The following is a 21,973-nucleotide window of genomic DNA, read 5'->3' as shown; positions in this document are numbered from 1 at the left end:
AATCAAGGATTTGGAAGTACAACTAGGAGGGAAATCTATTCATCACAACCAATAGCATCTAGTAGACCCACTTGTACAGTGCAAATTAAAGAAAAGAAGTCGTGTAGGCTTATGGATACAGGAACAAGAGACTGGCCTCTTGCAGTAATGGATCTTGGAGATTTTTTTTTCTACACCCTTACATGAGAAGGATAAGCCTCGAGTTGTTTTCTGTGCCTTCTGTTGGAGAAAGCCTGTTTCTCATTATCAATGGAAAGTTTCACACCAAGGCATGCTCAGCAGTCCTAACGTTATGTCAGCATTTTGTAGGAAAAGCATTAAGGAACCTCAGAATATGTTTCCCACTGCCTATAGATTTACCAACGTGGGGACAAGGGTATGCTCGTGTTTTTACAGGAGATGGACAAACCATGTGGGTGCCCTCAAGGTGTGTGCAGCCATGGAACAGGAGACTGGAGGGAACCATGGATCCCAACCATGGGCCTGGTTCCCCTGGTACGAGCCATGAGTCAGTTGAATCTGAATGTGAAGACGGAATGAGGACTGACCAAAGTCACACTGACATCAACCCCCATAACATGAGGACAGATTTTGTTCAATTAATGTAAAAACAAAAAGGGGGAGATGTTGGAGGCCGAAAGAATGAGGGTCGTGATCAACTCAGTATACCACTGAAGGCTATATGAGCAAACAGCAAACTGTTCTCATAAATGCAGAATGTTGGCAAACTGACAAACTGTGTCTGCTGCTCAGAAGGAATGCTGAGGGCAGTCACGCCCCAGGCGCAGTGTTTGTGATTACCTACAGGCATACCTGAAGCCTGTTAGCAATTATGTGAACCTGTGATAAATCAAGCAGCTGACCAATGGTTAGCTGCTCCTCCCTGCTCTTCCTACCCAATAAATACGGAGGGCTGTGGAAGCTCAGGGCCCTTGCTCACTAGAAGCAAAGGCAAGGACCCCTTCTTTAAAGCAGATTCTTTGGTGTTAAGTTTTCATTTCTGCGTTCATCCTCTTTTGTTCAGTCCCGTAGTAACTGTCACAAGTGGCGTTCGTCCTACGTTCAGCCCCATAGTGACAATCACACAAGTGCAGGTATCTTTTTGGTGAAATTATTTATTCTCCTTTGGGTAGATGCCCAGTGATGGGATTGCTGGAATGAATGGTAGTGCTATGAAAAATCTCCAAACTGCTTTCCACAGGGGCTGAACTAATTTACATTCTCACTAATAGGGTATAAGCACTCCCTCTTGTCTGCAACTTCACCGGCATCTTATTTTTTGACCTTTTAATAATAGCCATTCTGACTGGTGTGAGATGGTAACTCAACATGGTTTTGGTTTGCATTTCTCGGATGATTAGTGACATTAAGCACTTTTTCATACATTGTCACTTGTATGTCTTGTTTTGAGAAATGTCTGTTCATGTCCTTGGGTACAAGCACTTAGAAGGAGCATCTTCTGGGGATGGGGGAGTGTGCAGGGGCAAGACAGGAAAGGAAGACATTGCAGAAAACAAGACATGTCACTCTGACTTCCATTCTAGAGTCATCTGTGCTGTGCTCCCCAGCTCTCACTTTCTCCCAAAGCCATCCACCAACCCCAACCAAAGACAAGCAGAGCCAGAAGCCTTTGCTTTCACATTTAATCCAAGGAAAAGAAAAAACCCGTCAGTGAGAAAACTCAAGAATTGGATGGCTGAGGGAGGGGACAGAGGAAGGGCACTGGGGCTGGGACTGAACATGGACAGTGGATGGTAGGGTCCTCTCTCTCCTGAGATCCCTCAAATACAAGAGTCCACAATGGCAGGGAGGGAGAAGAGTCACAGAGCTAATGTGGTGGGCACACACACCTGTTCCAACCCAGCCCCAGCCCTGTCCCAAATGAGCCAAGGACTGACAGCCTCCGCTCCCACTTGATAGGTACCTGGGAGGGCTGTGGAGTGGGGCTCAGGCAGGGGAGGTAGGAGGCTGTTCAGAGAGGAAGGACTGAGAAGAGACAGGAGGGAAGGGCTCCAGGCCTGCCCCTTGGCATCACTAGCAGTGAGGGTGCCATGAGGGCCAGGTACCCAACCCATCTCCATCAGAGATGGTCATTTGGACCAAGGGGGCAGAGGCAGCTGCAACAACAAATCTTCCCCTGCCTCTACCCTCAAGTCCCCCAGGGAAGGTAGGAAGTGGCAAGTGACCCCATAGCCTCAAGTCAGCAGGAAAACACCCCATTTCCTTCCCACTCCCTTAGGCTGAGGGTGATGCAAGGGACAGCTGAACCAGGAGGAAAGGACACTGATCAAGGGAAAAGAGGAGCAGGAAGATGAGTGTGTAGTATATGCAGAGGCACACCAACGAGATGGGGGCAGGCCTGGCCTTTCCACCCCATGTGTATACTCTATGCAAATGCAAATGAGATTCCTAGTATAAGAAATATATTCTAACATTTGTAATAAATATTCTGTTTATTCTCCTTCCCCTTCCCTAGGAAATGGGCACACAGTGGTTCAGGGGCCAGCTTTGGCTGACGCTGCAGAGAAGACTAGTTAGACACTTGGAAGAACTGGGAGGCACAGGGGTTTGGACTTGGGGTGTCCCAGGTTGTCTCCTCTGAGGACAGGCTCACCCCGGACGGAATGCAGAGAACAATGAAGGATGAGATGCCCAAATACATCTAGGACAGCATTCTTTCTTAAAGGGAGTCTCCTATTTTACAAAACTGCCCTCCCCAAGTTACGGCAGGGGGGCATTTAGGGTAGAGGAACAATAGCACAAGGGAGAAAACATCAGGAAAGGACCAGGGCTTCAGAGTCTGGGATCAGGGTATTATAAGAAATGAGGGCTGATGGGGAACCCCCAGAAAGGGGCCCCAAAGAGAGACCTCCAAAACAAAACAATCCTTTGCTTCTTCCCCAAACTAAACCTGACACACACACACACACGTGCACACGCACACACGCACATACATATACACACACCCCAGTGCCAGAGGCACAGACAGGCGCCAAGCATGCACATGGAACCACAGGCTGTGCAGACTACAGTGTAAATGGCGCCCCCTGGAGTTGTGTGTGAGGAACCTCCTGGTGGGCAACTGTCCTTCAAGCCTAGGCTCCTAAGGTCCCCTCTGAACTCCTCCTCAGCCCCTCCAACCCGGCAGCCCTGACACAAGTGGGTTACCTGGACCTGGCTAGAGAAAAAACCAAAATAGACCAAGGTCAAGGACACAGAACCCAGACCTGTGCCTGCTGTGGGCCATGGAGAGCTTGGGGCTCTTCAGTTGGTAGCAGCAGGTTGTCACAAGGCTCATTCCTCCATCCTGCACCTACCTGGGCTGAGCCCACTGACCCCTGCCAGCCTGGCCCTGTGGGGAGCAGGGCTGACCTGTCAGGACACATTGGAAAAATCTGGAAAAACTTCGGCAGTGAGAAGCTGTGGATGAGGGAGGGACCGAGCAGCATCTGCCCTGTGACCCTGCCCCTTTCTGAGGGAGCTGGGAGCTACAGTGCTCTGCAGCTGTGGCCACTGGCTCTCACTCTGACTCCTCCAGCCTTCAAGATGGCACCAGGCTGGCACCACCACCCAGGCCTGTCTGGCTGCCAGTGGGACATGCATTCCCCTGGCCACATGGAAACAGCCCAAGGCCTGCTCCTGCGACACAGAGGTGAGAGGTGGAAGGAGTCCAAGAATGGGGTGGGTGTGGCCAGTCCAGAGGAGAACTGGTGACTGGGGAGGGGTGGCAGGGGGCAGTGTACCTACTGACCATGTGGTCCCAAAGCAGCTTTTATCTTCTCTGTACTGACCATTATGGAGGTGACTCTGACACATTCCTGGGCATGGCTTGGCCCTCAGAGATATCTGGTGGCCAATGGGCATTGGGAGTGGGCAGCACCTGGGCACAGGGTACCCCATGAATGCCCACCTCCCTGGCAGTGCACGCCTCTGTGCTGAAGCCAGACTTAGGGCCTGCTGGGAGCTATTACCCAAGGAGAGCCAGATATAGGGGCTAAGGATTGTGGCAGGGGGTCACAGGTCAGGAATGGGATGGATTCAGGTTCTGGGTTTCAACACAGAGTGGGCTGAGGACCAGGTGAACAGGCTCAGTACACCCAGCTGACAGGCACCCACTGGGGCTCTGTCCGTAGCTTCTCCATGGCCGCCTGGAGCTCGCGGAAGGTCCTCTCCAGGTTGCTATTGACCAGGCAGAGGTCAAAGTAGTGCCCATAGCCCCTCTGGATGCGGCTGCTCTCCTCCACTGTCCGTCTCAGGTCCGCCTCCTGCCCAGGCACAAGGGGACCTCCCTACAGTCAGTTCCTACAACTCACCCCCACTGTCAGAAGGAGCTACAGCTCCCCCACTCCCCCTCCCCAAAGCCCAACCCCGGTGTGGACTCCCTGGCTAGGAAGGGAGGGGCCCCTCTCTGTTTGCCTCAAAGTGGCTCACCATCAACCACAAACAGATGATGAGTGAAAGGGAGGAAATAAGCTTTAGTAACTGCCAATCACACCCCTAAATGCTTTGCATGCCACATAATCTTCACTACAGCTTTGCAAAGTAGGATTAATTCTTCCCCATTTATAACAGAAAATTAAGGTACAAAAAGGTCACACAGACAGTGGCTAAACAGGGTCTGCCTGACTCTCAAGCCAGTGCTCCCTCAAGGCTGACTAGGCTGCCTTACCTATGCAGCATGACGGGCTGGTACCAGGGCAATCCACAAGTACCCAGGACAACCCCACCCTCAACCCAGTGGAAGCTGGCTGGGCAGGGGTGGGGAAGGGTACTTGACAATTGACTTAAATAAGCTGAAGCTAGCTATATCCCAGCAGCTCCGGTTGGCCAAACCTTTTGCCAAGGAGGAGGTGCCCAGAATGGGAATCAGGCAAGGGTCCAGAGCTCCTAAGGGGGTCACTGGCAGAAGGGTGCCAGCCTAAACAGCTTCTTCTGGGCCCCAGCCATGCTAGAGGGTGGGGTTGTCCTGGGTACTTGTGGATTGCCCTGGTACCAGCCTGTCATGCTACATAGGTAAGGCAGCCTAGTCAGACTTGAGGGAGCACTGACTTGAGAGTCAGGCAGACCCTGTTTAGCCACTGACTCTCTGTGTGACCTTTTTGTACCCTTTGTACACGGGGCCTGAGTGCAGCAGCACCAGGCATGGCCAGCAGAGGGACCCCTGCGCTCAGAGCTCTGCAAACCCTCCACCTCCCGGGAAGGCACAGCAAGATACAGGGAGGAAGGAGGAAGGGGCTGGAGTCCTGCAATGCAGGCTTGAAGCCTCTCCTCCAGGCACTGCCTGCTCTCTTACACTGACTCACCCCTCCAGCCAGCCTTCCCGCCTCTGGCTTTCTCCTACCTTTCAGCTTTCCCCCAGTTATAAGCAACCCAAGCTCACCTGGCCCACCTCCTGCCCACCTCTTCCACTGGCCCTCTGGAACTCTCTCTGGCCAGCATTATGTCCCTGCAGAGTGGGCTGAGCTGGGGGCCTGGAGTCAGAAGCACATGTGCCCCACAGGCTAGCTGTGTGCCTGGCTCACTCTGAGACTTTGGACTTCCTCTCTCAGACTTCCACATCTATGCAGTGGGGGACCACGTCCTGCCTCACCGATAACTGGAGCAGGCCCCTGTCCCTCCCCAACACCACCACCTCCTCTCTGTCAGCTCAGGCCTGTCCCCCACCACCCTAGTTAGCCATTGGACGCCTCCCCCACACCTCAGAGCCCTCACCGTGAGCTGCTTGGTGGACACTCCACTCTCCAGCGCGGCCCTGTTCATGGCCCGCAGGGTCTCGAAGTCTGGGGCCTCGATGAACACCACGTAAGGGACAAACTCGGCCGTTCGTAGCACCTTCACCGCCTGCAGAAGGAGAAGGAAGGGTAGGGAGCATATCCCCATGTCTGTCCTGGGAACCAGAGAAAGGCTGTGAGGGTGACTGGGGTTGGGGTAGGCACTTGGGAGTGGGTGGAAAAGGGTGCCTAGGGGTCTGGGACATGAGTCCTGGGACAAACGACAAATAGCTGGCAGGTGGCTGGGTGACTGGAGGAGACTAGAGGAGTGGGGGCTCTGGAAGGCTGAGAAAGGTTCCAGGTAGGCTGGGTTTCAAGCAGTAGTTGAGGGCAGAGGGGGTACATGGGTGTGCTCAGGTGACAGGTACCTGGAACTATGGGGGAACACTGAGGCAGCAGAGAGGACACGGCAGGCTGGAAAGGAGCAGAGTGGCAGTACCTGGGGGTTGACATCCAGCACGCACACCTTCCCGGCAGTGACCACGCCCCGGATGGAGTCAATACGTGTGCCATACAGGTTGCCCTCGTATTCGCCATGTTCCAGGTAGCGCCCAGCACGGATGTCAGCCTCCATCTCCCCACGGGACACAAAGCTGTAACCCTGACCTTCCCGCTCTGAGTCTTTGGGCCGCCGGGAGGTGTCTAGGGGGATGGGGGTAGGTTGGGCCAAATGGGCACGGGCAGGTCACAGTGCCTCAGACACATATATGCACACTTACCCAAGCCCCCGTTTCCCAGTCTTGGGGGTGCAGTCTGCCCCTCATCTTGCCAGCACTGCTGCCTTTGCACACACCTGCCCCCCACCCTCCCCACTGGCACACACAGAGACATGAGGTGGTAACCCTGGTCCAACCCAGAGCCCACAGATGAGAGGCTGAGGTACAGAAAGGGCAATGTACAGCCCAAAGCCACACAGCAAGAGCCAAGCAGACCAGGGCAGTGCTCTTAGTCCTGCCTCTGGCAGCCAGGAGCTTCCACCACCCCCGCTGGTTCTGCCACTATTAGAAGCCCTGTCTTCCACAAGGCTACACATACACAGCTCATAGCCTGTTTCACCCGGGTGCACAGCTGGGTACTCACTTTCTTCACGGCTTTTAGCAAGTGAAACAAGGAAAGGGGACGCCAGCCCAGCCCACTAGGCCACCTGTTGGCAGGACACCTCCCTCATCCTTCCTGAGCCTGAAGTTCCCCTACCTACCCACAGAGGGCGTGCACCCCAACCCGTACACCCAAAGGTACCACCTGGCCTGGCGCCCATGAAGATGCCCATTCGGTAGGCTCAGCCCTGGCCCCCAGGGGAGCCCCTGCTCCCTGTCCCCGACTCAGCAGGGCCCAGCTCCCACTCACAGGGCACCGTGGTGCCATAGCGATCTGGATCCCACATGATGAGCTTGTTCTTCAGGCTGCGCCTTCCCACGCCCTGAGCCCCAATCAGCACCAGGGTTTTCCGGCGGAACGGGGGCATGCGGGCCACCTCCTCATAAATGAGCAGCTCATGACGGTCAAACTCTGGACACAGGGAGATGGTGCTGCTCACCAGGCTGCACGGTGAGGGAGGGGCGGAGCTCTCAGGGAGGCTGAGGGCAAGAGGGCTTAGAACAGGGGAGCAAGGGGGAGTCGGGCAGGGCCTAGGGACACGGCTGGCAGCATCTGAGCCAGGCACACATCTTCACAGGTGATGCGTGGGGACAGGGAAAGGCAAGCCATGTTAGAGGAGGACAAAAGGGGGGACACTCTGATACCCACCTGCATTCTTTGTGGTCAAATACATCATTCGCTTCTTTTTCTTTCCTGAAAGGCTGCCGCATAGGGTCCCTGGCCATAGGGAGATGGGTGAGTGAGGCAGACAGGGCCCTGTCGGATCCCAGATTGGAGATGTGGGGTAGGGGGACCTCCTACCTGAGTTTGGTGTCAGCTCCAGGTCCCTCTTGACAAATGCTTTCCGCTTCTCCTCCAGCAGCTGGCTGGGGATGAGCCCAGCACTGCCCCCTTCAACATGGCATGCCTGAAACGGACATGAGACCAAGATCTGCCTGAGCAAGAGGACCCCTCCCTGTGCCCTTGCCCTCCCATGCACCACACCTGGAGAGATGCAGGGGTGCCCGGGGCTCACCTGCCACCAGTTGGCATCGTCCTGGTTTACGATCTGGAGCAAGTCCCCGGCGTTGAAGCGCAGGCCTGCTTCCTTGCAGGGGATGAGGCTGTCTCGGGCCGGGTCATAGTCGAAGTGACATTTCACAAATACCTGGGCCCAGGAATCAGCAAAGGGTCGGGGGAAGGGGCAGTAGAAGGCTGCAGGTGGAGGTCTACCCCGTGCCCCCTCTTTTCACAAAGACACAAGGGGAAATGGAACTGTCCCCCTGCAGGAGTGATGCCTCCAGGCCCGCCCATGTGCCTCCCTGGTGCCAACCTCCCTTCACATCTAGTACTACAGGATTCAGATCTTAGGACCAAGGATGTGGGACCACCAAGTAGGGGACACGACCCTGGCACCTAATCCTGGATCCCTCCCTCCACTCACCCTCTACCCTTGGAGAAGGGCTCTGGCAGAGGGCGAGAGAGCCAATAGGAGAGGTAGACAGAGCAGCCAGACCCCCAGAATCCACCAACTAGGAGACAGTTGTCCAGGACATACGACAACGCCACCCACCCTGCGCATGCATGCAAACATGTGAAGAACGCTGACCACGATGCAGGCGCTCTCTCATACACTCTGCTACCCCAGGCTGTGGCTGCATGCATAATGCCGGCCAACGCGGGAGCACATGCAGGTGCAGCAGAGGCAGAGGCCTGTCAGCGGCTGCAGTCAGCTGCCCCTGGGCTGCAGGTCCCACCCTCATCTCCCCTGGAGGAAACCAGTAGGAGAGGAGGGCCTCAGTGAGACTTGCAACCCTGACAGCCAGGAGGCTCGGCCATCCCTTGGGCCTTCTGCTGAGAGAGGGGCTGGTGGAGGGGCCCACCTGGCGGGGCAGATGGGGCTCCTGGTAGCTGGGCAGGATCTTGAGGATGACGCTGCCACTGGCATTGCGCAGGAGCTCCTGCAGTGCACGGGGGTCACTGCCCACTGGCTGCCCGTTCACCTCTTTGATGATGTCACCCACATGCAGCAGGCCTTGCTGAGCCACCATGCCCCCATGCAGAATGCGTGCGATCACCAGCTCGCCGCCCTCCACGCGGAACGTTACACCCTGGAGGTCAGAGGGAGAGTGTAAGATGAGGACCCGATTGCTCCAAGTCAGAATCTTCAAATACTCTCCTAATAGCACCTCCATTCCTGTCCCCACCCACCCACCCCCGCACTCACAAAGTCGTCCTCCATCCTTCTGCCTAAATTCTTCACTTAGAGCAGGTACTAATGGAGGGCAGACTGGAGAGATGCAGACACAGGTGAGTGCGCAGTGTCTATGGTCTCCTGGGTCTGCTTGGGCCCTTCCCTGCACAAAGCTGGCCCCATCTTCATCTTCAGACCACGCTTGGCCTTTTTTGTCCCCTCATTGGTTATTCTCAATCCCCCACCCTCACCAGCCCCGCCTCTGGCCCTGCCCAGTCCTTACCAGATGTTCTCCGGCTGTCTTTCGGATGCCCACCATGCGCACGGCGTCGGGAGGTACAGGCTGGTTGCTGAATGTAGGGTCCAGGCCAGGGCTGGGGGGTGGTGTCTCATAGGTCTTTGAGGCCACAGAGTCATGCGTCTCCAGGAGGGACTAGGGGGTGGTGGGAAAAGAAGGGACAATGGGGTAGTGCCCTGGGTCTCTTCCCATCCCAGCTCCAACTTCCTGCCGGCCCCTCCAACAGCAGCATGCCCCGGTCCACCCGCCTCCTGCTCCCTCACCCCAGCCCCAGCGGCCAGGAACCTGGAAGTGGGGCTCCTGGAGGATATGGGCCAGCTCGGCAGCAGTGCTGCTTTGCTCAGCCAGCTGTGCCAGGTCCCGCAGGATCTCCTGCACCAGCTCCAGGTTGTTGTCTCTCACGGCCTCCAGCTTCGTCTCCTCCAGCCTCTCATGGGCCTGGGGATGGAAGCAGAACAGGTGTGGCTAGGAGCTTCCCCAGGAGCGCTGAGACACCAAGCAGGGTCCTCCTCAGCCCCCAGGCATTTTCCCCACCCCAACCCCAGCCCCCAGCTTCAGCTCCTCACTCACTGACACACAATAATAACCCACACGTGCACATTCTTTCCTTGCTGTCTCCTTTCTTCCCCAAAATGACTAGGACCTACTTTAGGGAAGGAAGAAACCAAAGGACAAACTTTCCTTTCCATCCCCTTGCCACAGAGGGTCATTAGAAGTTACCAAATTGTCCCCAGCTCCCAGGACCCTATATGCATTGGCATTCAAAAATAGCTTCTTCTACCGGACATCATGGTTGGGTGGGGTCTTGAAGACCCTGAAGCCCCGGATGAGGAAGTTAGGGAGGTGGAATAACTTTCCCAGGGTCACTAGGACTTGAACTTGCATCTCCAGGCTCTCAACTCAGTGTTCCCAGTGAATGAGGGGACACGAAATCAGCACATGGTGCCAGGAGCAGGCCCCACACCTATTTGTCGCTCTGCTGGGTCCGGGTTCCATACCAAGGTGCGCTGAAAACGGAAAAGGAATCCTTTGCCAGTGACCAGCCCAGGGGGGAGTGTTAGGTTAGGTGGGTCAGGAAGAAAGGAATTCCATTTCAAGAGTATATATGAAGACCTTTTTTTCCCCTCTGAATCTTTGAAAGATCATTGCAAACAACACAAGCCACTTTATCCCAAAGTATTTCAGCATGTATTTCATAGGAACAAAGACATTCTGCTGCATAAACCACAATACCATTATCACCTGCAAGAAATTGCACATTGATTCATTAATATATTATGTAAGACAGTCCATATTCAAATGTCTACTCTTGTCCCAAAAGTATCCTTTATAGTTCTATTTTTTTCTGATTCAGGATCCAATTGATGATCATATGTTGTATTTGGTTGACACATCTTTTTATTCTCCTCTAATCTAGAACATATCCCAATAACTTTTGGACTTTCAGGACATTTGTTGTTTTGTTTTGTTTTGTTGTTTCTGTTTTTGTTTTGTAGGGACAGGGTCTCACTACGTTGCCTAGGGTGGTCTCAGACTCTGGGCTTCAAGCGATCCTCCCACCTCAGGCTCCCAAAGCCTGGGATTACAGGAGTGAGCCACTGCACCCAGCCTAGACATTTTTAGACTCCAGGCCAGTAGTTTTTAGGATGCTTTAGCACTAGATTTAGTTGATTGTTTCCTCATGATTAGACTCACGTTAATCCTTTTGACAAGAGTTCTACGTAGGTGATCTTGTGTCTTTGTGTCTTTCCCATACTTTGAGACTATGTGACTATTCTGTTCCCCCAAAATCCTTCACCAATGGATTCAGCGTCAATTTATGACCCTTGCCTAAATGAATTATTATACTGGAGGTTGCAAAATAGTGATTACCTAATTCCCATCATTCCTTCTACATTTATTGGCATTCTACTATAAGAATGAGCTTTTCAGCCAGGCACAGTGGGTCACGCCTGTAATCCCTGAACTTTGGGAGGCCAAGGCGGGTGGATCACCTGAGGTCAGGAGTTTGCAAAACAGCCTGGTCAACATGGTGAAACCTCGTTTCTACTACAAATACAAAAAATTAGCCGGGGGTAGTGCTGGGCACCTGTAATCCCAGCTACTCAGGAGGCTGAGGCAGGAGAATCACTTGAACCTGGGAGGCGGAGGTTGCAATGAGCCGAGATCGTGCCATTGCACTCCAGCCTGGGCAACAAGAGCAAAACTCTGTCTCAAAAAAAAAAAAAAAAAGAATGAGCTCTTTTCTCTCTACCACCCTACTCCTCTTTCTCTCCTTCTCTCTCTCATGATATCACTATGAGTTTTTTTTTTATTTCGTGTGTTCTAATCCATTACGATCACTATCTTCGTTGATGCAGTTTATCCCAAATTTGTCCAGTGGGAGCCCCATTCACACCTCTGTCCTGCTGACATGTTCCCATCAGTCCTTGAGCATCTCCTTCCCTTCTGGCACAGGCTCATTTGATATGTTCCCTACCCCAGGTCTGGAATCAGCAATTTCTCCAAAGAACCCTGATTCCTTTTAGCAGGGGATAGTATTTAGAAACCAAGATGTGGGCACTCAGTACCCATTGTTTCTGGGCATCATTTCTTTGGCAGTCATTAGTAGATACTGATGGCTCCAAATAAAATCAAACTCTAAAGGATTTTTCTCATCTTCCCCCATTCCATATTTGTGTCTCCCTTCTCCTTCAGTGAGAACTTATTTCCCAATAACATCAATATATTTACTTATTTGTTCTGTCCTTCAATATTCAAAGCAGTTTCAGAATTGCTATACAACTGCTACTACCTATCACAAATCTATTAAGTAAAAATCAGCGGAGATGGGTAGTAGGGGCATAAGGGATAAAAGACAACACACTGGGTACGGTGTACACTACTTGGGTGATGGGTGTATCAAAATCTCAGAAATCACCACTAAAGGCCAAGCAAGGTGGCTCACGCCTGTAATCCCAGTACTTTGTGAGGCCGAGGTAGGAGGATCACCTGAGGTCAGAAGTTCGAGACCAGCCTGACCAACATGGTAAAACCCCATCTCTACCAAAAATACAAAATTAGCCAGGCATGGTGGCACATGCCTGTAATCCCAGCTACTCAGGTGGCTGAGGCACAAGAATCACTTGGACCTGGGAGGCAAAGGTTGCAGGGAGCTGAGATTGCGCCACTGCACTCCAGCCTGGGCAACAGAGCAAGACTCTATTTCTAAATAAATAAATAAATAAATTGCCCTTTCTTACATAAAACATAGAACACTGTATATACCCTTTGACACCTTGGGGCTTTTGTTTATTTAACTGATTTGGTTTGTTTTCTGGCTTTTTATTTAAAAATATGCCATAGAAATCACTCCATGAAACTGCATAGAGATCTTCCTTTATTATTATTTTTAGTTTGTTTGAGACAGAGTCTTACTTTGTCACCCAGGATGGAGTGCAGTGTCATGGTCTCAGCTCACTGCATCCTCTGCCTCCCGGGTTGGGATTACAGGCGTGAACCACCGTGCTCATCTTATTATTTTAATTACTGCATTTGACTCCATTGCATGACTGGATTCCTGTAATTTATTCAACCAGTCTCCATGGGTATTTAGGTTGTTTCTAATACTTTGCTATTGCAAATAATGTTGCAGTAAATGACTCTGGCATAGTATTCTATATCTGTGGAGAAGATCTTCCTTGTAAATTCCTAGAAGTCTTGCTGGGTCAAGTAATAAATACATACGTAATTTTCTTAGATATTGACAAATTCCCCTCCATGGGACTTGGGCCAGTTTGCCTTCCTGCTAGCACTGTATGAGGGATATTCTTGAAGCTCACCACCAGAGTGTTGCTCAAACATTTGCATGTCTGCCAATCACATGGAGGAGAAATGATCTCTCAGTGGGGCTTACTTTGCATTTTGCTTATTATGAGTGAAGTCAAACATCTCTCCATATGTTTAAGCGCCATCTGTATATACTTTTCTGTGAACTGTCTACTCATGTCTTTCCCAATTTTTCTGTCAGGTCTTGGTTTTTATTCTTTTCCCTATTTTAAAAAATGTTTTCTCTCTATTGGGAAAATTAGTCCTTTGTGATATCTCTTGCAAATCACTTCCCCCAGTTTGCCACTTGTCTTTTGACTCTGCTTGTGGTGTTTTTGCATGCAAAAAAAAAAAAAATTTAGGTCAGGTGCGGTGGTTCACACCTGCAATCCCAGCACTTTGGGAGGTCGAGGAGGGAGGACTGCTTGAACCCAGGAGTTCAAGACCAGCCTGGGTAAGACAGCAAACCCCTGTTGCTACAAAATATTTTTAAAATGCACCTGAGCATTTTTAATGCTCATTTTAATGCATGGTGGCATGTACCTGAGGTCCCTGCTACTCTTACTTGGGAGGCTGAGGTGGAAGGATCACTTGAACCCAGGAGATTGAGGCTGCAGTGAGCACTGTTTGCACCACTGCACTCCAGCCTGAGTGACAGAGCAAGACCTTGGCTCAAAAAAAAAAATTGTTTTTAATGTGGGTGAATGTAATAATCTTTCATGCATCTGAATTTTGAGGCATAGTTTTTTGTTTTCTTGTTTTGTTTTGTTTTGTTTTAAGGGAGGGCTTTTCCCATATACACAGCCTTGTTTTCTTCTAGGATGTGTATGATTTATATTTTCACATAGAGATCTCTGATCTGCTTGGAGTTTATTCTGATACATGATGTGAGGAATAAATATACTTTGATATCTTTCAAAATTACTATCCAGATGTTCTAATACCATTTATTAAAAATTCATGGCCGGGCACAATGGCTCATACCTGTAATCCTAGCACTTTGGGAGGCCAAGGCAGGAGGATCACTGGAGCCCAGGAGTTCAAGACAGTAAGACCCCATTTCTATTTTTAAAAATTTGTTTAATTTAAAAAATTCACAAGAAAACTATTGTTTGATTTTTTTTAGGTGTAAGAATAGTAGTATAACTTTTTAAAAGAATCCTTTTCAGTTGAGCCCAGTAGTTTATGTACACAATGAAACACTTGCAGATGCAATCTATTATGGCTGAGATGTACTCCAAAACAATGGAGGAGAGAGGGAAGTGGATGAAGGTATGGATGAAATAAGATTATGCATGACTTATTAAATGTTGAAGTGGGGTGCTAGGTGATAGAGGTTCAGGATATATTTTTAAATTTTTTCATAATAGAACATTTGTTTAGCCATGAGATGGTAAGATTTGAATAGCACCTCACAGGACTGCTGTGAGAATTTGGTGAGATGGACACAGTGCCTGGCACACCACACAGCAGGTGCTCAATAAAGGTTAGATCCTTTCTGCTTTCTCCTTCCCCAAACAGGCCAGGGAACAGCACCCCACATGGCCCCATAGCCTCCTAAACCATCCTCTGCCACGTGGGCAGCATTTTAGACTGACACCCACAACCTACTGGGGAAACAGACAACTAATGGGGCAAAGGAGTAGCATTTGGGGACAGGAAAAAGCCCCAGAGGGTTGGTCTTCCACAGAGCCCTACGTGATTTTCAGTCATTTAGCTGGGCCCAGCCCATGGAGCCCCAGAGTGAGGGAGGCATCCCAGCTCTGGCTCTATCAGCCCGTGCCTAGGACAATGTTGGGAATAAAAGCCCCAACAACTGAGTGTCAAGAATAAACAAAGGCACTCAGGCAGCAACAATCTCACCATGGCAACCCTTGCATGGCTCTTTTGGGTTAACAGGAGCCAGCTCTGGCACAGGTGTCCTGATGTGAGCATTAGAGAGGTCGCTCATTTTGACTTTAGCACCGTCTGGTCCATGGATGGAGGACAAGTTTTCTGAGGAGATGTGTTTGATCAAGGGGGAAGCCAGGGTGCCTCCTAAGCTGCTTACCTCTTATCTTTGACTTAATGACATTCCCACCATGGGCTAATCCATTCCTCCTCCTGTGGCCACTCCTGGACATTTTATACCCACAGATATGAAAGCACAGCTCTCCAAGCTCGACCTCACAGCTCTGAGGAAACTTTAAATATTTATTCATTCAAATACAAAACCAACACCTCAGTGGGCTGAACTAAAAAAAAAATTAATTTTTTTTTTTTTTTTTTAGACGGAGTCTCACTCTGTAGCCCAAATTGGAGTGCAGTGGCACAATCTTGGCTCACTGCAACCTCTGTTTACCAGGCTCAAGCAATTCTTGTGCTTCGGTCTCCTGAGTAGCTGGGACTACAGGCACACGCCACCACCCCCAGCTAATTTTTTATATTTTAGTAGAGACGGGGTTTCACCATGTTGCCCAGGATGGTCACAAACTCCTGAGCTCAGGCAATCTGCCTGTGTCGGCCTCCCAAAGTGCTGGGATTACAGGCATGAGCCACCACACCTGGCCTAAATTAGATTTTTTAAATGATATAACAAGGATCTAAGAAAACCCACCACCCAAACTAAAAAGCAAAGCTCTTGACAATATCCTACATCTAACCACATGCCCCACTCACCCCTCCCACTTACAGAAAGCACCATCCTTTTTTTTTTTTTTTTTTTTTTTTGGAGACAGAGTTTTGCTCGTTGCCCAGGCTGGAGTGCAATGGTGCAATCTTGGCTCACTGCAACCTCCACCTCCCGGGTTCAAGCGATTCTCCTGCCTCAGCCTCTCGAGTAGCTGGGATTACAGCATGCGCCAACACACCCATCTAATTTTGTATTTTTAGTAGAGATAGGGTTTCTCCATGTTGGTCAGGCTGGCCTTGAACTCCTGACCTCAGGTGATTCACCCAGCTCAGCCTCCCAAAGTGCTGGGATTATAGGCGTGAGCCACCGCACCCAGCTGAAAGCACCATCTTGATTTAGTGTGTTTGTCATTCCTTGGCTTCCCAATTAAAGAGTTTTAATGTGTCTGTATATATTCTACATACTTCTGAAATGAATATAGTTAACAAAAAGGGAATAGTGTCTGTCCAAATGCATTTTCTATGACATAAAAAAACGGAGGAATCATGATTTTATCCATCCCTGGGGCCTGATTTTTTTTCACTTAATATTATTAAGTGAACAATTATTTCCCTTACTACTTTTTTACTCACTATTATTTTGCTAAAATTTATTCTTCTTTTTCATGTTAGGTGACACATGGTCCAGAACTAGAAGAGTGATTTGAATTTCTGTGGTAGCCATTCATTTCATTCTGCTCTGAAAATCATCCTCAGCAAAGCACGGGCTCAAGCTCATAGTAGACCAGAAGCTTGGGTGGGAGACACAGCTAGCTCGTGTGGAGCCAGCCTGCATTCTGCTCTGTTTCCTCCCAATCCAGAGCTGTAGCAGGCTGCAGATGCAAACACTACACAGTCATTTCAGTGAAAAGTTTTCCCTCTGCCCTCTACTCCAACGCCCCTGATCATGGTAAAAGACAGGGAATCCCTATTTGAAGCCCTGGTTCATAATTAAATAGTGAAATAAAAAGCTGAAAGATGTCCCAGAGAGTAGTGTGTCAGAAAGTAAAGGAACTCTTTAATGTGAGTTTGATAGATGTGACTTGCTTTAGCCAATGGACCATTATCAAATGTGAGCAGAGGCTTAGAAAGTGCTTGTGACTAAGGGCTTGTCCTTCCTTGCTTGTGAGACCACCATGTGAAGGTGGCTGAGGATGAGAGACCCTACTAGAGGATGAGAGACCAGATGGAAAGGGGCCTGGCCATCCCAGACATTGCAGTCATCCCAGCTAAGACACCGGATATGTGAGTGAGGCCATCCTGGACCACCCAGTCCCAGCTAAGCAAGCCCAGATGAGGAGAACCACCCAACCAACCCACAAAATCAGGGGAATTAAATCACAGTTGTTTTAAGCCACTACATAGCAGGATAGTTTGTTACACAGCAAAAGTGAACTGATACACTGGCCTCACCACTACACCCTCTGCTTGTCATGTCCCCTTGTCAGAGCCCCTATCTTAGTGACCTCCCTAGACCTCTATTCTTCTAGGGCCATGTCTTGCTTTCCCAGCTCTTCCACCCTAGCCTCCCCACAGAAAGAGGCCTCCCTGTGAACTTCAGTCTAAAGCTAAGATTATAACAACTCTTTCTGACTCAAAAAGCACTTCTAGCTGGGCACGGTGGCTCATGCCTGTAATCCCTGCACTTTGGGAGGCCAAGGCAGGCAGATCACCTGAGGTCAGGAGTTCGAGGCCAGCCTGCCCAGCATGGTGAAATCCCGTCTCTACTAAAAATACACAAATTAGCCGGGGATGGTGGGCCTGTAATCCCACTTACTCGGGAGGCTGAGGCAGGAGAATCGCTTGAACCTGGGAGGCAGAGGTTGCGGTGAGCCGAGATTATGCCATTACACTCCAGCCTGGGCAACAGAGCAAGACTCCGTCTCAAAAAAAAAAAAAAAAGTACTTCTACTTCCATAACCTCCACCTAGCCCCACCACAACTCTGAGGGATAGGTATCATTCTCCCCACTTCTCAAAAGAAATAACTAAGCTGGGCATGGTGGCTCATGCCTGTAATCCTAGCACTTTGGGAAGCCAAGGTGGGAGGATCACTTGAGCTCAGGAGTTCAAGACCAGCCTGGGCAACAGAGTGAGACCTCATCTTTCTTTTAAAATAAATACATACATAAATAATTAATTTTTTAAAAATTCCTCCATAAGAAATAACAAGTTCAGAGAAGTTGACAGATATACAAAACTCACAAAGCCGGTCAGTGGAATCTTCTGACTCCAAGCCCTATGTTCTTTCTTCTTCATCTCATGTGAATTAGTTTACACCAGCCTTCACATGCCTCTTGCCTGGCAGATGTCCCCATTAGTAACAATTTTTCTGAATTTCTGAATGTTCCCTGCCTTGGATTCTTCACCTCGGCCTTGTCTGCAGCTGGAACACCTGCTACTGGATCCATGTCAGCCCTCCCAGATGCCAGCCACCTGCCAGGGCCGCCACCTGCTGTGTGCAGTCAACCGCCTGGACTTCTGATCTCTCTGCCAGACTTGACTTCCCTTAGGGCTTTTAACCCTCCAGATTTGTACCCTCAGGCCCTGCCCCTCCCTGGTCCCATATCTACCCAGCCTGGACCCTCCCACACTGCCTGCCACATCCCCAGAGAGAGTCAAGCCCAGCTCCACAGGGTAAGGGAGGGAGGCCAACAGCTACCACATGTGGCTCCAATCTGATTTCATTCCTCTGGGTTTCTGGGCCACTTCACCAAGTTTTCGCAGTTGGATCTTTAATCACAGTGCTTTGTCTATTAGGTTAGAAATTTGTCTGTGTACACAAAATCATTAAAATTGGTGAGAAGGAGGAAGTAGGTCCCATTGTCCAATGCAGGGAGCTCTGAGAGACACTGTCTTTGATGAGAGCAGTGGCAAATTTACATTGCAAAGGATCACCTATACAAGGACAGAAGAAATGTATGGCTTTTTTTTCAATGAGCTCAGGTAGGCTCCTTTATGGAGATTCACTTCCTGTTTGTTGCACAACCACAGGGAGAGAGAAGTCACTGGATTGCCTTAGCCCATTAGTCTCGTTTTGGGGGTCTCAGAGGGGAAGAAATGTCCATAATCTCTTCTATTATGCTCTATGAATCCGGAACCATACCAGAAATTTCTTGGAAAAAACCCTGACCAACTTCTCCCCAGAAATGTTTCTAGAGAAGGGAGTTTACTTACAATGTGACATAGCACAATGGTTCATTCTCAATTAGGCTTTACTGTGAGGTCCCAGGACTGGAGCTTGTGGGGTCCAGTGAAAGGAAGACAGACTTGGGCTTCATCAGGAAAACAAACTATCTGGCAGTTCACTGTCATAACCCCAGCACTGTGCCTGGTATGTGGTAAGTGCAAAATAGGTATTCGTTGGATGGATGGATGGATGGATGGATGGATGGATGGATGGATGGATGGGCGGACGGATGGATGAGTGAATGACATAGCCAGCCAGCAAACCCATCATTAGAGAGCTGTCGAGCGGACTGTCAAGTGGACTGGACCAGAGAGTAATGCTATCAAGGGGGATCCTGCTTTGAAGGGTATTGTCGAGAGGGCTGTCTCACTCTGAGACTCTGCCATCCCAAAGCAAAATCTCACTGTCTCACTGTGGAGACAATAGCTAAAGTACCCAGAGGTGATGTGGTCTCATAAACCCAACTCTGAAATCCGCTTTGGAAAGTTACAGATGTTGAGGTTCAAAACTGCACATATTCATCAATTTCACTGCCAAGTGTCCATTCTAGAGAAACCCTCACATGCATGCAGAAGCAGATAGATATAAGGATGCTGCAGCACTGTTTTTCAGAGAGGAAAATCAGCAGTGACATACACATCTCTCGGTGGGGGGAACCAATAAACAAACAGCTCTATTCATATATTAGAACAGGGTCCCCAACCCCCAGGCCATGGACCAGTACTGGTCCGTGGCCTGTTAGGAACTAGGTGAACAGCAGGAGGTGAGCAAGCATTACTGCCTGAGCTCCGCCTCCTGTCAGATCAGTGGTGGCATTAGAGTCTCATGAGGCGCCAACCCTACTGTGAACTGCACGTGCCAGGGATCTAGGTTGTGTGCTCCTTATGAGAGTCTAACGAATGCCTGATGATCTGAGTGGAACAGCTGCATCCCGAAACCACCCCCCTCACCCTGATCTGTGGAAAAATTGTCTTCCACAAAACTGGTGCCTGGTGCCAAAAAGGTTGGGGACTGCTGTATCAGAACACCATACAACATTTCAAGTGAATCTCCCTATCTCTATCTATACTTAGGTCGACAGCTGTACTACTTGTATGAAATAGAAATCTCAAAAACAGAAGCACCTTACACTATCATTTCATTTATATAAATTTTTAAAGCACACATAATGGCTGGGCATGGTGGATCACACCTGTAATCCCAGGACTTTGGGAGACTAAGGCAGGAGAATTATGAGGTCAGGAGTTCGAGACCAGCCTGGCCAATATGGTGAAACCCTGTCTCTACTAAAAAAAAAAAAATACAAAAATGGCCGGGTACGGTGGCTCACGCCTAAAATTCCAGCACTTTGGGAGGCCGAGGCAGGCAGATCGCGAGGTCAAAAGATCAAGACCATCCTGGCCAACATGGTGAAACCCCATCTCTACTAAAAATACAAAAATTAGCTGGGCGTGGCAGCACGTGCCTGTAGTCCTAGCTACTCGGGAGGCTGAGGCAGGAGAATCACTTGAACCCAGGAGGTAGAAGTTGCAGTGAGCCGCGATCGTGCCACTGTACTCCAGCCTGGTGACAGAGTGAGACTCTGTCTCAAAAAAAAAAAAAAAAAATTAGCCAGGCACGGTGGCACGTGCCTGTAGTCCCAGCTACTTGGGAGGCTGAGGCAGAAGAATCACTTGAACCTGGGAGGCGGAGGTTGTAGTGAGCCGAGATTGTACCACTGCACTCTAGCCTGGGCGACAGAGTGAGACTCCAGGGAAAAAAAAAAAAAAAGCACACCTAACAAAGGTAGAACCAGGCATGGTGGCTCATGCCTATAATACCAGTGCTTTGAGAGGCTGGGAGGATCACTTGAGGCCAGGAGTTTGAGACTAGCCTGGACAACACAGCAAGACTCTGCCTCTACAAAAAAATTTAAAAATTAGCCAGGCATGGTGGTACATATTTGTAGTCCCAGTTACTCAGGAGGCTAAGGCAGGAGCATCATTTGAGCCCAGGAGTTCCAGGCTGCAGTAAGCTATAATTGTTTCACTATAGAACAGGGGTCCACTATACTCCAACCTGGGATATGGAATAAGACCCTGTCTTTAAAAAAAAAAAAAATCACACCAAGGTATATTGTTTACAGCTAAACACATATGCAGGCAAGATAAGCCAACATTCAGTGAAATGACATCAATCTCTAGCCAATGGTTACCTGTGGGAAGGGAATGCAGTGAAAATGAAGAAGGGGAGGAGAGGCATTAACTGTGTCAAACATTTTATTTCTTTCTTTCTTTCTTTCTTTCTTTTTGAGACAGTGTCTCACTCTGTCACCCAGGCTGGAGTGCAGTGGCGTGATCATGGCTCACTGCAGCCTCAACCTACCCAGCTCAAGCAATTCTCCCCGCTCAGCCTCTTGAGTAGTTGGGACTACAGGTGAATGTTACCATGCTTGGCTAATTTTATTTTTTTATAGAGACAAGGTTTCACCATGTTGATCAGGCTGGTCTTGAATTCCTGAGCTCAAGTGATCCACCAACCACGGTCTCCCAAAGTGCTGGGACTAAAGCTGTAAGCCACACCGTGCTGTGCGCCTCATACTTTTTATTTCTTAAGAAATGGCAAGAGTCAAAACAAACATTATTAACATTTTGGAGATGGGTACTCAGGAGTTTATTATGTTATTTTTTATACTCTTTCGTATTTATTCATTCAACAAATACTCAGTGAGCAGGCATTTTGTAGGCTCTGGGGATACAGCAGTGAATCAAAGAGACAAACATTCCTGCCTTCATGGAACGTCTCTATGTTTGAAATATGTATAATCCCTTGTTTTTATTTATTTATTTATTTATTTATTTTTGAGACAGAGTCTCGCTCTGTCGCCCAGGCTGGAGTGCAGTGGCTGGATTTCAGCTCACTGCAAGCTCCGCCTCCCAGGTTTACGCCATTCTCCTGCCTCAGCCTCCCGAGTAACTGGGACTACAGGCGCCGCCACCTTGCCCGGCT

General features: G+C 49.7%; 1 protein-coding gene across 4 annotated transcripts in view; it reads right to left on the bottom strand.

Moving 5' to 3' along the window:
• Window positions 1-1,011: 1,011 nt before the first annotated feature.
• MPP2 (MAGUK p55 scaffold protein 2) overlaps window positions 1,012-21,973 on the bottom strand; it is a 33,137-nt gene continuing 12,175 nt past the window's right edge. For 2 of the 4 annotated variants that reach the window (XM_073005254.1, XM_008012494.3), the window contains 10 exons: window positions 9,626-9,778; window positions 9,326-9,475; window positions 8,732-8,959; window positions 7,885-8,016; window positions 7,671-7,776; window positions 7,518-7,586; window positions 7,119-7,280; window positions 6,211-6,413; window positions 5,713-5,841; window positions 1,016-4,265 (listed from right to left, as the gene is read on the bottom strand). In XM_073005254.1, coding sequence (XP_072861355.1) covers window positions 4,089-4,265; window positions 5,713-5,841; window positions 6,211-6,413; window positions 7,119-7,280; window positions 7,518-7,586; window positions 7,671-7,776; window positions 7,885-8,016; window positions 8,732-8,959; window positions 9,326-9,475; window positions 9,626-9,778 — 1,509 coding nt within the window. In that variant the 3' untranslated portion in view covers window positions 1,016-4,088. Of the gene's footprint in view, window positions 4,266-5,712; window positions 5,842-6,210; window positions 6,414-7,118; window positions 7,281-7,517; window positions 7,587-7,670; window positions 7,777-7,884; window positions 8,017-8,731; window positions 8,960-9,325; window positions 9,476-9,625; window positions 9,779-21,973 lie in introns of all 4 variants that reach the window. The other 2 variants (XM_008012492.3, XM_008012493.3) reach the window with 2 other exon arrangements.

The sequence above is a fragment of the Chlorocebus sabaeus genome, chromosome 16 (assembly GCF_047675955.1).
Source record: "Chlorocebus sabaeus isolate Y175 chromosome 16, mChlSab1.0.hap1, whole genome shotgun sequence".
NCBI lineage: Eukaryota > Metazoa > Chordata > Mammalia > Primates > Cercopithecidae > Chlorocebus > Chlorocebus sabaeus.
This window is presented reverse-complemented; position numbering and strand designations above follow the sequence as displayed.